This window comes from Xiphophorus hellerii, chromosome 16 (genome assembly GCF_003331165.1).
Source record: "Xiphophorus hellerii strain 12219 chromosome 16, Xiphophorus_hellerii-4.1, whole genome shotgun sequence".
Taxonomy (NCBI): Eukaryota; Metazoa; Chordata; class Actinopteri; order Cyprinodontiformes; family Poeciliidae; genus Xiphophorus; species Xiphophorus hellerii.
Genome location: NC_045687.1, coordinates 4,888,335 through 4,903,299, shown reverse-complemented (window position 1 = coordinate 4,903,299; position 14,965 = coordinate 4,888,335). Strand labels below are relative to the sequence as shown.

The 14,965-nt window shown below is 42.2% G+C and overlaps 1 protein-coding gene across 1 annotated transcript; it reads left to right on the top strand.

The window, feature by feature from the left end:
- The first annotated feature begins 987 nt into the window (after positions 1–987).
- LOC116734877 (uncharacterized) lies at positions 988–6,807 on the top strand. The gene is made up of 2 exons (XM_032586417.1): positions 988–6,051; positions 6,469–6,807. The coding sequence occupies exon 1, from the start codon at positions 1,596–1,598 to the stop codon at positions 6,048–6,050; it is 4,455 nt and encodes a 1,484-aa protein (XP_032442308.1). The 5' UTR covers positions 988–1,595; the 3' UTR covers position 6,051; positions 6,469–6,807.
- Positions 6,808–14,965: the final 8,158 nt, after the last annotated feature.

The window sequence follows — 14,965 nt, the reverse complement described above, 5'->3', positions numbered from 1 at the left end:
TACATGACACTATTCCACTGCATTTTACACTACTGTGGAGTTGTTCAATGTTTTATGCCTCTTTGTTTCAGACAGAAAAATAACACATTGGTTATACTTTGTGTTAAATAAAATCTTCCAAAGGTAATCATTCCTTTTCCTTATTTGCTTGGTGGGACTTTAATCTGTCACACAGCGTAAACACAATAAAAACATGGCTATGTACTACTACAGAACATTTCTGTCTATTTTTCTACAATTATTTAATGTCAACTGTATTTTTCTTTTAACACTTCTTGTATATGGTAAACAACACAGAAGAAGGGACATAATTAATTGGCTTATTTTTAGTTTCAGTTGAGATTATTAATGTATACACTTACTGCAACTTTAATGTGGCGTTAGCAGGTTTATGAAGCTATTCTTGGGAGCAAGTTTAAACAAACAGACTATAAAAATATCTTATATCAGGCTGAAATGCTAATTAGAAACAAGTAAGAAAGTTGAACCAGGGGCACCAAAGCAAATGATTTAAAAGTTTGAAAGTCTGCTTTTAATAGCAGACAAGAAGTTCAACATCATGGCTGATCGTTGCAGGATTTCTACAGTGCAACAGGTGTAAGTACACACATTGTCCACCCAGTCAGCTGCAGCCAGCAGGTCAGCGGCCATCTTGTCCAGGTTGGGCGTCTTGCTTCTGTAGATGAAGCACATCGTCCCTTTGAAGACATCTGGCTCATTTATCTCCGCGCGGCTCTGAACGAACGGAGAGGACACTACAGGTGAAACCCTACTGTAATGAAGAGATCTTCATTACTGGGACTATTTTACTGAAATCACTGTATTGCATTTTTAAAGTATTTTTGCACTTTATTAACAAGCACTTTATTTAGCACTGCACTTTAAGCATAGATTTGCACATCAGTAACAATTTGCACACAAGAAGTTTTAATTGTATTTATTGAGTATTTTTAGACATTAGCATGTAGCCTTTTGTTCTGGGCTCTGCACAGCTGCTCCTCATTGACGAGTGAGGTGGTTGCCTGTGGAGGGAGGATAATTGTTACTCAGAGCAATGAGCTACTAGTGGGTAAAACTGAGCAAATGTGTTGTGCATAATCTGTTGGGTGTGGAGTGCTAGTGTAGAGTGACTCACCTGTCTTTTCTGTGTCCTCTCCAGGGTGTTTGGACAAATGCTGCCCCGGGGGTCCAGACACCATATATAGTCTCTGGGAGAGGCCATTGAAAAGTGTGGGGGGGGGAATTGTTTATGGGTTTTGTGGTGTTTCATCTGGTGTAATGATAAAACATAAAATATTTATAAAAAGTAAATAGAAATGTTTATATTTAGTAAAAGGTATTTTAATTACATAAGTGGATATTGATGAATTGAGATTCCCCTGTGAATTAAAGGTGGTTTGATCCGTCACAGCTGGGACTATTTAAGACTGCAGTTTTCACCTGTGAAGTGTTGGTTGATGTTGTGTGAAGAATAAAACCACTGCTGTTTTCCACCTGACTCTGCCTCAACGCTTCGTCACTGTAAAATCCTACCGCGAACGGCTACCTTGTTACAAGTGGTGTCAGAAGTGTGCCATTCATGCCACAGTGAGAAGATGATGACCAGAGGTGGTAAAAAGCTAGGCCAAGAGGGAGAGCCTGATGAAGGAGCTGGAGCTTCCTCTGAAATGGAGACCATGGCAGCGACCAACCCTGAAGATAAGTTGGAGGAACTGGCAGTGTTGGTCAAATCTATTATGCGGTCTCAAGTGGCTAGAGACCTGAAGATTGATAAAGATTTTTCCCGCCAGGAGCAAAGGTGGAAAAGCATACAGCATCAATTTCAACAAATGCAGCTTCAAGTGCATGCTGTACTTGACAGACCTGATGTATCAGAAGCACATGATCAACCCACAACAGCTGAAGCACATGAAGAAGAATCAGATGGTGGTGATGTCCAGGTAGCTCATGGTTCCAGGTCCATAATTGAACCAAGATTTCTTCCCTTATCCACGGATGACGACATTGAGCATTTTCTGATGACGTTCGAGAGGATGGCCCAGGTGTGTCGTTGGTCTAGAGATGAGTGGGCGGTCCGTCTTGTTCCTCTGCTGACAGGCAAGGCCCGCACAGCCTATGTTCTAATGGATATGGCTGACTCTGAGAACTATGACAACGTGAAAGAGGCAATTCTGGCAAAATATGAAATCACTGCTGACACTTATCGACGCCGCTTCAGATGCCTGAAGATTGAACCAGGTGAGACGCCACGTGAACTTTATGTGCGATTGAAAGACTTGTTTTCAAGATGGATTAAACCTGATAAATCTACTGTGCAAGAAATATCTGAGCAGATAATTCTGGAGCAGTTTTTAAGAATGGTTAATCCAGAGTTGGAGATCTGGATACGTGAGCGTGACCCGAAGACGGCAAAAGAAGCAGCTACTCTTGCGGAGGTCTTCACATCAGCCAGGAAGGGGAGCAAGAGCACCTATTTTGGCCGAGAGACTCACTATGCCCTATCAAGTAAGTCCACTGGGGGTGAACAGGGCTCTGGTCAAAGTCAGACTAGAAATGTTTCTAGTTCAAAGCAGTTCCCTTCCCAAAGACCTCCCAATGTTAAAAAGTCATTTCCCAAGTCTTCAGTCCAAGATATTAGATGTTACAACTGTAATGGCTTTGGCCATACACAACACTTCTGCCCCACCCTTAAATCAAAGCCATCACTTTTGTGTTCAGTTCCAAGACCAGCTATTGAGGCTGTAGAAAAGAAAGTGTGCACTGTTTCTGTTCTAGTTAATGGGCAGAAAGAAGAAGCTTTGCTTGATTCTGGGTGCTTCCAGTCTCTAGTGCGTGCTAGCTTACTCTCAGAAGAAAAGCTAAGTGGGGTGGGGGTTAAAATAAGCTGTGTACATGGAGATGAACATGTCTACCCTAGTGCTGAGGTGTATTTGACAGTGGGAGGTCAAACATACCTGGTACAAGTAGCTGTAGTTCCCTCTTTGCCATACTCAGTTATACTTGGTAATGATATTCCCACTCTCTTTGACCTTATTCACCAGTCAGACTATGAACCCCAAGTGCTTACCAACAGAGATGCAGGGGATTTAGGTCCTACATCTGATATACCAGTAGAACCATTGAAACCTTGCAATGTAGTCACAAGAGCTCAAAGTTCAAAGACGGTGTTGGAAGAGCTGCCCTTTTTTGGGGAGTCTCTGGAGACAAGGCTAGGAAAAACTAAAAAGTCAAAAGCTCAGAAAAGAAGGGAGAAATTCAAAGGCTCAGGTGATGAAGGGATAGAACAGTTGTCTAAGCCAAATAACTTGTTTGAGTTTGATATTCCCTCAGATTTAGGTGCACTACAGAGAGATGATCCTACTTTAAAACCTTGGTTTGAAAAAGTAACTGGATTGGGAGGAACTAATCAGCGCCGGTTAGACTTCCTGGAAGATGCGGTGTACATAATCAAAGGAGGTATTTTATATCAGAAGAAGGGACAGTGTGAAACATTAGCCCTTCCACAACAGTTCAGGCACAAAGTTATGGAGCTGGGCCACTCAATTCCGTGGGCAGGTCATATGGCTTTTCATAAAACGCTGAGTAGAATCAGTAGCCGGTTTGTTTGGCCAGGAATGTATACCCAGATTTCTAAATTTTGTAGTTCCTGTGAAAAATGTCAGCTGACTTCAGGCAGAGGAGTAGCACGAGCCCGGCTACAACCGCTGCCAATTATTGAAACACCTTTTGAAAGGCTCGGCATGGATATTGTGGGCCCATTAGAAAGGAGCTCGACAGGTTACCGTTATATATTGGTGATATGTGACTATGCTACACGGTACCCTGAAGCTTTTCCTCTCAGATCCATTAAAGCCCGACATGTTGCTAATTGTCTCCTGCAGTTTTTCTCTAGAGTAGGAATACCAAGAGAAATTCTCACAGATTGTGGGACAAACTTTTTGTCCAAACTATTGCAGCAGGTTTATAAATTATTAGGAATTAAGGGACTTAAGACCACCCCTTACCACCCCCAAACGGACGGGCTAGTGGAAAGATATAATCAGACTCTCAAAAATATGCTGCGCAAGTTTGTCTCTGACACAGGTGCTGACTGGGACCAATGGCTGCCGTACCTGTTATTTGCTTACCGGGAGGTACCACAAGTGTCCACAGGTTTCTCACCCTTCGAACTATTGTATGGGCGTCAAGTGAGAGGTCCGCTGGATCTACTGAAGGACTGTTGGGAAGACGCTAAGCCAGAGGGGGAAAACATTGCAGCATACGTCATCAACATGAGAGAGCGATTGCAGGAAATGGCATCTTTTGCACAGGACAACATGAAAGCAGCTCAACAACATCAAAAGACATGGTACGATCAGAAGGCCAGAGACAGAGTCTTCTTGCCAGGACAGAAGGTTCTGTTACTGCTTCCTACCAGCGACAACAAGCTGCTGACAAAATGGCATGGACCATATGAGATCACCAAACAAGTGAGTAAAGTGGTTTATGAACTGTACATGCCGGAAAGAGCTAAAAAGCATCAGACCTTTCATGTCAACTTGTTGAAAGAGTTCCACAGCCGACAGGAGCCTGTGCACCAGGAGTTATTTGTGAGAGCAGTTGAGGATGAGGAGGTGACTGAAAATTTTTTTCCAACTAGCATGTCAGACTGTGCTTTGGTTGACATTTCTCATCTGTCCCCTACTAAGCAGGACAAAATCAAACCTCTCTTGGACCCTCAGCTCTTTCAAGAAGTTCCAGGATTTACATCACTGGTTCACCACAAGATTCGGCTGAAAGAAGATGCACCGAGTCGTCAAAAGAGCTATCGCATACCAGAGCGGTTGGTTCCAGTACTGGAAAAAGAAATAAAGCTGATGCAGGATTTGGGTATAATTGAAGAGTCTAGTAGTGAGTGGTGCAGCCCGATTGTGTTGGTACCAAAGAAAGATGGCTCCCTGAGATTTTGCATAGATTTTAGATATTTAAATGCTGTGTCCAACTTTGACCCGTACCCGATGCCCAGGGTGGACGACCTACTGGAGAAAGTTGGTTCAGCAAGTTACATCACAACGCTGGATCTGTGCAAAGGATACTGGCAAGTGGCGTTGGCACCAGAGGCAAGAGAGCTGACCGCCTTTAAAACTCCTTTTGGTATGTACCAATTTAGAGTCATGCCATTTGGGCTACAGGGTGCGCCAGCAACATTCCAACGTTTAATGGATCATGTACTGAGAGATGTTTCAGCATTTTCTGCAGCATATTTAGACGATGTTGTGGTGTACAGCCAGTCCTGGGAGGAGCATCTGATTCACCTGCAGGAGGTCCTACACCGCATCAGGCTGGCTGGACTGACTGTTAACCCAAAGAAGTGTAATGTAGCCCAGAGAGAAGTGGAGTACTTAGGTTTTGTCATTGGATTTGGGAAAATAAAGCCTCAAGTGGGGAAGATGGACGCAATCCATTCCTTCCCGGTTCCAACTACAAAGAAGAAGGTGAGAGGATTTCTTGGTTTGGTGGGCTGGTACCGGAAATTCATACCTTCTTTTGCCGAACGAGCAGCTGTACTGAACCATCTAACAAAGGGTGCAGCCCCCAACAAAGTGTGCTGGACAGAAGATTGTGATCGAGCCTTCAAAGATCTCAAGCAAGCGGTATGTACTCATCCTGTTTTGCACACACCAGACTTCACTAAGCCATTCATCTTACAAACAGATGCTTCGGGAGTGGGACTTGGAGCTGTCCTTCAACAGGAGGTGGACGGTGAAAGAAGACCTGTGGTGTTTCTGAGTCGGAAGCTGCTTGACAGGGAGACGAGATATTCAACAGTGGAAAAGGAGTGCTTGGCCATGAAGTGGGCTATTGAGGCCCTGAGGTATTATCTTTTGGGACGTCACTTTATTCTAGAGACGGACCATCGTGCCCTCCAGTGGTTGAGACGAATGAGGGATGCCAACGCCCGTATCGCTGGATGGTACTTGTCACTGCAGCCATTTGACTTCACAGTCCAGTACAAGCCAGGGAAGTCTAATGTGGTTGCTGACTGTTTATCCAGAGTGTCAGAGGACTGAGGTACTGTGCTTTTAAGAGAGGAGGGAGGAAATGTAATGAAGAGATCTTCATTACTGGGACTATTTTACTGAAATCACTGTATTGCATTTTTAAAGTATTTTTGCACTTTATTAACAAGCACTTTATTTAGCACTGCACTTTAAGCATAGATTTGCACATCAGTAACAATTTGCACACAAGAAGTTTTAATTGTATTTATTGAGTATTTTTAGACATTAGCATGTAGCCTTTTGTTCTGGGCTCTGCACAGCTGCTCCTCATTGACGAGTGAGGTGGTTGCCTGTGGAGGGAGGATAATTGTTACTCAGAGCAATGAGCTACTAGTGGGTAAAACTGAGCAAATGTGTTGTGCATAATCTGTTGGGTGTGGAGTGCTAGTGTAGAGTGACTCACCTGTCTTTTCTGTGTCCTCTCCAGGGTGTTTGGACAAATGCTGCCCCGGGGGTCCAGACACCATATATAGTCTCTGGGAGAGGCCATTGAAAAGTGTGGGGGGGGGAATTGTTTATGGGTTTTGTGGTGTTTCATCTGGTGTAATGATAAAACATAAAATATTTATAAAAAGTAAATAGAAATGTTTATATTTAGTAAAAGGTATTTTAATTACATAAGTGGATATTGATGAATTGAGATTCCCCTGTGAATTAAAGGTGGTTTGATCCGTCACAGCTGGGACTATTTAAGACTGCAGTTTTCACCTGTGAAGTGTTGGTTGATGTTGTGTGAAGAATAAAACCACTGCTGTTTTCCACCTGACTCTGCCTCAACGCTTCGTCACTGTAAAATCCTACCGCGAACGGCTACCTTGTTACACCTACAAAGGTTTAACAACAAAAAAGGCAAGAGAACAAAAGGACGACTGCTTTCAGGGCGTTTTCACACCTGATAGTCTGGTAGATTCGGTTCGATTGGGGACCAAAACCGCAACATTTGTTACATTTTCAACTTTTACACTGAACTGTGTGAAAGGAACTGTGTTCCCCTCCTCAACTGTGGGGGCGCTGCACCAAGAACCACTGATGGAAACAACATGAAAACCTCAGAAGACACTGACCGCAACTTCTTTCTTCTCAAAATATAAACAGAAATGGAGTACCATTACTGGTTAGCATTTCTCTTTTGTCTTTGACAAAAGACTACAAGATATTTCTTGCGCTAGCACGAAGCTCATACGTTTGTTTTAGTTGTATTTATTTACCCAGAATGTCCGGTGACAGTTTCCTGCCATTAGATTGTTCTCCAGTCCGCTTGCATTCACATAAGCATTCAAACAGCACCAGAGTTCACTTTAATCAAACCAAGACGTAGGTATTTTGGCAGACTTGCTTTTTTGGTCCACATTCAAAAACCATTCCATTGAGCAAATTTAGATTGCGCAATTATGTACTCAATGGAAGTACAGCCATTGTGATGACGTGATGCCAATTTCAAGGTGTCAAGTTCAGAAATCTTGAACCAATATGCTGCATTTCATTCTTCCAATTAAGCTGCATGAGTCCAACTCAAGGCCCGGGGGCCAAATGTGGCCCGCTGTAGCTCTTTATGTGGCCCTTTAGACTCCAAATTACGTCAACAAATTCAAAAAACTCACTCAGAATTCGCACAAAAATCAATAGGTTCCCACTTTTTTTCAGATTTTTGCTGCAAAATTTTCTCAAAATTGGCCAAAAACATTGGCTTCCTCAGCCTTACTCGATGTGAAATTAATTAAATTAATTAAAAAGCTGCATCAATATTTCTAAATTAGTGCCACAAAATCTGTGATTTTGATTGCAAAAAACTCCCACAAAAATCCTGGATGCACTAAGTGTGAAAAGATATTTAATATGATTTAATTTTAAGAAATGCTTATTGAATACTGAAACAAACAGCTATCTATTGATCATTTGGTAGTTTAGCGGTTTTATCAACACATTCTGGCACAACTGGCCCTTTAAGAATATTCAGATTTTTGATATTGCCCAAAATGAAAATGAGTTCGACACCACTGACTTAAGCAAAATAACAGATAAATCATTTCACAACTGCAAATTAATATCATACCAAAGTTTGTTTCAAGATCTGTACATTATAATATAACATTTCTACTGATTTCTAAAAGGTACACCTTACTGCTCTACTGTGCCTGAGGCCAGCCAAGCCCGCTATATTGCTCCGTGTCACAGTGACTGTAACCTGAACCTTCCCCTCCACAATAAGAGGAAGAACACAGCAATAAACCAATTATAACAAGGCTTTATTGTCAGCCAGGCACCCAAAGGCGTTTTAGCAGGGTCAGGCCGGGTGTGCTAACAGTTTACTGCGTTTGTGTCAACGCCGAGCAGTAACACAACCACCCTGATAAATAATCGACTCTAACAGCAGCTTGTCTGAACTCGCTGAAGTTTCCTTCTTTGCGAATGCGATGGGAAAATGTACCTGGTTGGTTATTGCTCGCTCACGTTTGGCGTTGAGGCGACCGCTCTCGTCTTTCTGACTCCTGAAAGTGTTGGGAGTCTTGATGAAATAAAAGAAAACAACAGCACACAAACACACAGATGTCACATGAGAAAAAAAACTAACAGGATCTCCTTCCGTAACACAGAAATTGTCTCATAAACGGAAAACTCTCCTGTAGTTACAGCGTCTCCCGCTCCCCCACATTCACAGAGCAGCCCTCTATTAGAGCCTTTCTTTATGAGCTCATTTGTCTCTCCTCTATAGAGTGCTGCAGAGGAGTGTTAACTCATCTATCCGTTTTCTCTGAATCATATGGGGACGTGGCCCACCATTTCTCCCCGTTTCTGATGAAGATGCCCAGTTAAGCAGCAATTAAGATGCATTTCCTGGCGTGTGCTTTATAATTTCTCCATTTGAGCTGCGCAGGCATCAATATTCTGCTGACATGATGGCTAAATCACCACGGCTCAATCTCGCCACCCCCCACCGGATGGAAACAACAAACTGTGTCATGGGGACTCTGAGCTTTTCACAACTTAACTTCAGAGGATATTAGGTGGATTTACATAAATTTCACAAAGATTCGTAATCGTAGCAGGCAATTAAACGCTTGTTTACCTAGATTTATAGAAACTATAGCTTTATTCCAATTAGGGAGGCTGAATTGCAAATCACAGAGCTGTGAAAAAATATTTGCTACCACAATACTTATGCATTAAATTTTCTTTGATTTGTGTGAGAACATTTAAGTGCGACAGAAACAGGAGATGTAAGGGCGGATTATTTTTATACAGCAATATGATTAGCACACTAATTGCTATAAAAAAGCCAGTTGTTCTTGTTAATAACTGTACTCTTGTGTTTGAAATTGTTTTCTCTAAAGCACAGCAGGCAGTCATTATTGTTTTGATGCAAAGTGGAGAATATCACAGCTGAAAAACTGTTTCCTGAGACGAGGTTTGTCACAATAATATTTTGCTGGATGATAAAATGCTTCAGTAATTATTGCGCTAATATTGTCATTTTAGATAATTTTCAACTAATATAATTGTAAAAATGGCATAATAGCAACACATTCTGAAAGTTCTTCACTTTGCATCTATCTGTAAGTGTTTTCACCCCACTGAATAATTCATTTATATTCTACTTTAGATTTAAGTTGAGGTGAGATCAGGTCCCTATAAAAAGTGCTATGGCTAAAAATAATGTGTATGTTTAAAGTAACAACAGTTGGGTCTTATTTACTTATATTTTTTTTGTCTACAAACAAAATCTACTTTCAGAAAAGATGTCAAAATCACAAGAATTAAACATATATTACTTAAATAGTAAAACATGACACTGGTGCAGTCTAAAAAAAACCAACAGGAGAAAAAAACAACTGGTTGTTGAGAGAGAAAACAAAACTCACCTTCCCATTTTCTGCCATTTCATGCTCAAGCATTGCTCTAAACATCAGCAAGCGAAACAGACAAACCGAAGACAAAGGCTGGGTGATATTGTGGGTAAAGTTGCTACCATGGTGGAGTCTCTGATATCTGTGACAGAGTTTCCACAGGGCACAAGGAGAGCAACGGGATGATAGACAGCGATGAGAGATGGAGAAGCAGCATCTGGAAACTGACTTAAAGTTTATTTAATCAAATAAACTTCAAGTCTATTGATTTAATTAGACTTAAATCATGTTTTTATCATGTAACATTTATTAATGTTACATGATAAAACAAACAACCGTCGTTTTGTATGAAGGTTTTCTGGCAAAAGGCCGCATTTGCAAACCCAGTCCTTGGTTGGACAAAATTAGAAACTAAGGATTCCCATCACTAACACACACACACATATATATATATATATATATATACATATATATATATATATATATATATAAAAAAAAACAAGAAATACATATTAGAGAGGACCGTATTTTTATTTATATTATTTGAGTACCGTATTTTCCGCACTATAAGGCGCATTAAGCAGATAAGTCAGTCAGTCAAAGCACATCATGTATTACTCAGCGACGAGGTCGCGATAATTTGTCTGTGAACGTAACACACCTAGTTGGGGCTCATAGACGGCGGTATTTATAACAGTTGGAAATAGCTAGCTAAGGACCCGAACCTTCTCCCTCCTGACGTGTTGATCAAATTACCGACTTGGCTTGAATTCACGACACACGATTTATATCACTGTGACATAAACTGTTTTTTACGGTGGCCGACAGGTGCAAATGCGCAGCAAAAGAGAAACATGCAAACAAAAAAAAAAAAACACGCGCACAAATTAAATGCGGCAAGCAAAAAGCGAATAAAATGCAGCAAACAAAAAGAGAGACGCAAACAAAAAAGAAGACACCCCCGAATGCAATGCAGCAAACAAAAAGAGAGACGCAAACACCCCCGAATGAAATGCAGCAAACAAAAAGTGTTGAAAACGGAAGTGCTCCAGACCACTAGGGGGAGTCAAAGAAAATAGTATTCATTTCTATGGGACCAGATGCAAGATTCAGAGAAAGAAATTTGAAAGAAAGTAAAGGTATCTCTCTGAATCTTGCATCTGGAAAGTGTGATTATTGTGAGAAGTCTGAAACAATAGAGCATGTTATTTTAGAGTGTTGTAAGTATGAAGAAGAGAGAAGATGCATGCTGAGAGAGTGTGTAGGTATTAAAGAAAGGTTTAATTTAATAGAATTTTTGAGGAGAGATTTCGGGAGTAGACATATTCAAATAATTATTCGGTATCTTAAAAAAACAAAGCTATTTCATAGGATATGAGTAGAGCAAGTTGGGTGTGAGTGTGTAAAGAATATCAAAGAGGGGTATATAAAGCTATAAGCAAGTTGGATAATATAAGCAGGTGTGTATGTGTGGGGGTATGTTTAATCAGGAGTTAATGGAGGGAAAAGGTAGAAAGTGAAAGTTTATAGACCATCTCGAACCACACTCCATACTGGTAAGTGGCGGTAATGCTACTGTAAGTTTGTTGCCAACCGCCAATAAATACCAAGAAGAAGAAGAAGAAGAATCTTGCATCTGGTCCCATAGAAATGAATACTATTTTCTTTGACTCCCCCTAGTGGTCTGGAGCACTTCCGTTTTCAACACTTTTTGTTTGCTGCATTTCATTCGGGGGTGTTTGCGTCTCTCTTTTTGTTTGCTGCATTTCATTCGGGGGTGTCTTCTTTTTTGTTTGCGTCTCTCTTTTTGTTTGCTGCATTTTATTTGCTTTTTGCTTGCCGCATTTAATTTGTGCGCGTGTTTTTTTTTTTGTTTGCATGTTTCTCTTTTGCTGCGCATTTGCACCTGTCGGCCACCGTAGTTTTTTCCCCTTAAACCGGAGTAGCCTTTGAAACGTACAGAAGACGAGATGCTAATCGGTTTTTTCAGACATGTTCGGCTACATGAAGGCGCTTATCTCCATGTTTACCAATGGTTAGACGTGCGTTCAGCATAAGGCGATATTTGATGTCTTTCTAATCATACTTACTTATAAAATATATAAACGTTAGTCATCTTATCCGATAAAAAAAAGTGTTCGCTGCAAATCCACGATTATTTCTGATATGGCCCAAAATGAAAATAAGTTCGACACCCCTGTTATAGATCAAAACTAAAACTATTCTTCAGCTGCATGGATGGAAAGCAGAGCGCCTGGGTTGTTGTGTTCCTGTCGATTACTCCAGCCTTGACCGCATCAGGAGGGGTCATGTTTAATCTCCACCCCAGACGGGTCAGACCGGACCAACTACAGCGCTTCAAATTTAATAAATCACTCCAACTTCTGCTACTTAAAAGCACTGCTGTATAATAACTCTGCAAGATTAAAATAATCACCTCATCTTGGTGCCGCTCCTCAGCTTGAGGTGCCGCCGCCGCTGTGTATTTTTGCTCTTATCATCCGAGCCGTGACAGCAGTTCGCTCCGGCACCGGCCGGGCCGGACCTCACAGATGGAGCCGATTACCAGATAAATGTTTACCAGCGGAGGGAGATTTATCCCCGCAGAAAGGGTCGTGCTTTAAGCATCATGTCCCCATTTTGTGATGCTTTCAATGCACATTATGCGCGCACAGGGCAACACTCGGAATTATCATTAAGGAAGGAATACTTAATTAGCAAACGATTAAAATTTAACATTACTAATTATGTGCCAAAGTTCATGATTTGTTAATTAATTCAACTACTTAATAATATGTAGCTCAAGCAGCTAACCACTGAATGACTCATTGGGGGATTTGGTTTTATCCATCACCTCAGGAAAAACCACAAATAAGTACATTAATAACTAGTTTAATCTGCGACTTAAGCTGCTGACACCATTTATTAAATGAAGATGTGTTTTATGATAAGCATTAGGAAATTAACGGCTTTTTGAGCAGAAGTCACATTTTTGATTGTTTTTTTTTTTAAATTGTGGAATGTGGAAAAAACATCTTGAATCATTTAACAGCGTTCAGTTTGGTGCCAAACGACAGATTTACACGGTATTTTAGGGGGAAACTCCATCCATCCATCGACTTCCGTTTATCCGGGGTTATGTTGTGGGGGTAGCAGCTTCAGAAGGGAGGCCCAGACTTCCCTCTCCTCAGCCACTTCTTCCAGCTCCTCCAGGGGGAATCCCAAGGCGTTCCCAGGCCAGCCGAGAAACAGAGTCTCTCCAGCGTGTCCTGGGTCTTCCCCGGTTCCTCCTCCCGGTGGGACGTGCCCAGAACACCTCACCAGGGAGGCGTCCAGGAGGCATCCTGACCAGATGCCCGAATCTCAACTGGCTCCTCTCAATGTGAAGGAGCAGCGGCTCTACTCTGAGTCCCTCCCGGATGGCTGAGCTTCTCACCCTATCTATAAGGGAGAGCCCAGACACCCTACGGAGACCCTTTGGGGGTTCCCCTTTGATACGGGCTGTCAGGCCCCCGTATGACCGGTCCGCATTGCCGGCAGTAAGTCGGACTCGTTTCCGGTGAGAGTTGGACTCCGCCAAGGCTGCCCTTTGTCACAGATTCTGTTCTTTACTTTTATGAACATGAAAGTAATGAACTTTCAGGTGGGACAGTTAAAGTCCATCCAACTGGTCAACTGTTAGATACACAGAGTGTGAATGTATGACTTGAACTATAAACACAATGCATTGTGGTCAGGAAAAAAGTAGCGAGGGAGAGCTACGCTAGCCTGACTTTGACAATCTTAACATGTAGATGTGTTGTGTTTCCGTTCAGTTAAAAAAAATTAAAAGTGGAGACCCACACACCCACTTTCTGACAGATGATCAGTAGTGCAGAGGTTTAAATTACCTAATCAATCACCACAAGTATTCAGACAATCACTTAATAATCGCAATACGGGGCGTGCTGTGGCACCGCAGGGGGTTAGCACGCCCCGCGTTTGGAGGCCTTAGTCCTCGACACGGACGTCGCGGGTTCAACTCCCGGTCCCGGCGACCTTTGCCGCATGTCTTCCCCCCTCTCCTCGTACTCTTTCCTGTCTGCATACTGTCGCAAAAAAAATAAAAATACGAGCCACTAGCGCCGCAAAAACTCTTCGGAGTGGAAAAAAAAACAAAAAATCGCAATACAAACATAAAACTGTAACGGGCTGCATCTTCTGTCCCTTAGTGAGAAACGTTTGCGTGTTTTTCGGTGTTGAATCCTGACAAGCTAATGGAGCTGTTGTCAGTCAGTTGCTATGGCAACGGCTCTGTGTGTAGCGTAGCCGGCACAAAGAGCGAAAAAAGAGACGGTACCAGTGGTTTTGAGTTGTTCTTCAACAGTTTTTCTGTGTTACTTCCCCTTTGCTGTGGTGCGCTACACTGAATTAACAATACCTACATCTCCAGGTTTAATTTTGTTAACCGAGTTGTTCTGCCACAGCAGCGCGGCGCTGGATGGCAAGTAAAAGAATCGTCTAATTTGACTAATTATTGCATCTAAGCAGTTGAAATACTTTCCACAGAAACCAAACTCATGGCTGAATGTGAAGGTGTAACTCCTGGGACAGATATCGGGTAAGTTTCTATTGTGCAGCTGAATAGTGGTGAGCTCATACTGCAGCAACAAAATATGGGCGAGCGAGAGAAGAGGAGTGAGGCAAGGAGAGAGAGGACAACAAAGCAGGGACAAAGAAAGATAGACAGGTGAGAAAGAAATTTTAGAAAATGACAAGGAACAAGAGGAAATACAAAAGGAAAATTGAATGCGACAAAATAAGAAGTAGAAGGTGTAGAGGAATAAATAAACTGAAGGTAAGAGCCACAAAGAGAATCGGGCACAGAGACCACACATCCAGCATTGAGTCAATTTGAGCTGCTCTCCCTCCTTCGTTTGATCCCTCCGTGTCCGTCTCCACAGTGATTAACGGCCCAGAGAGTTGTCACGGGAACAGGTGAGAGAGGGAATAACGAGGAGGAGGGTAAGGACGTCACCTGGACCAAGCCGAGCGCAGATGGAGGGAGAGGAAGCGAAAGTGCGAGAGAGAGAGAGAGGG

What these genes read in the sequence shown, in the direction of transcription:
- LOC116734877 (XM_032586417.1), top strand. Translation starts at nt 1,596, where the DNA reads ATGATGACCAGAGGTGGTAAAAAGCTAGGCCAAGAGGGAGAGCCTGAT.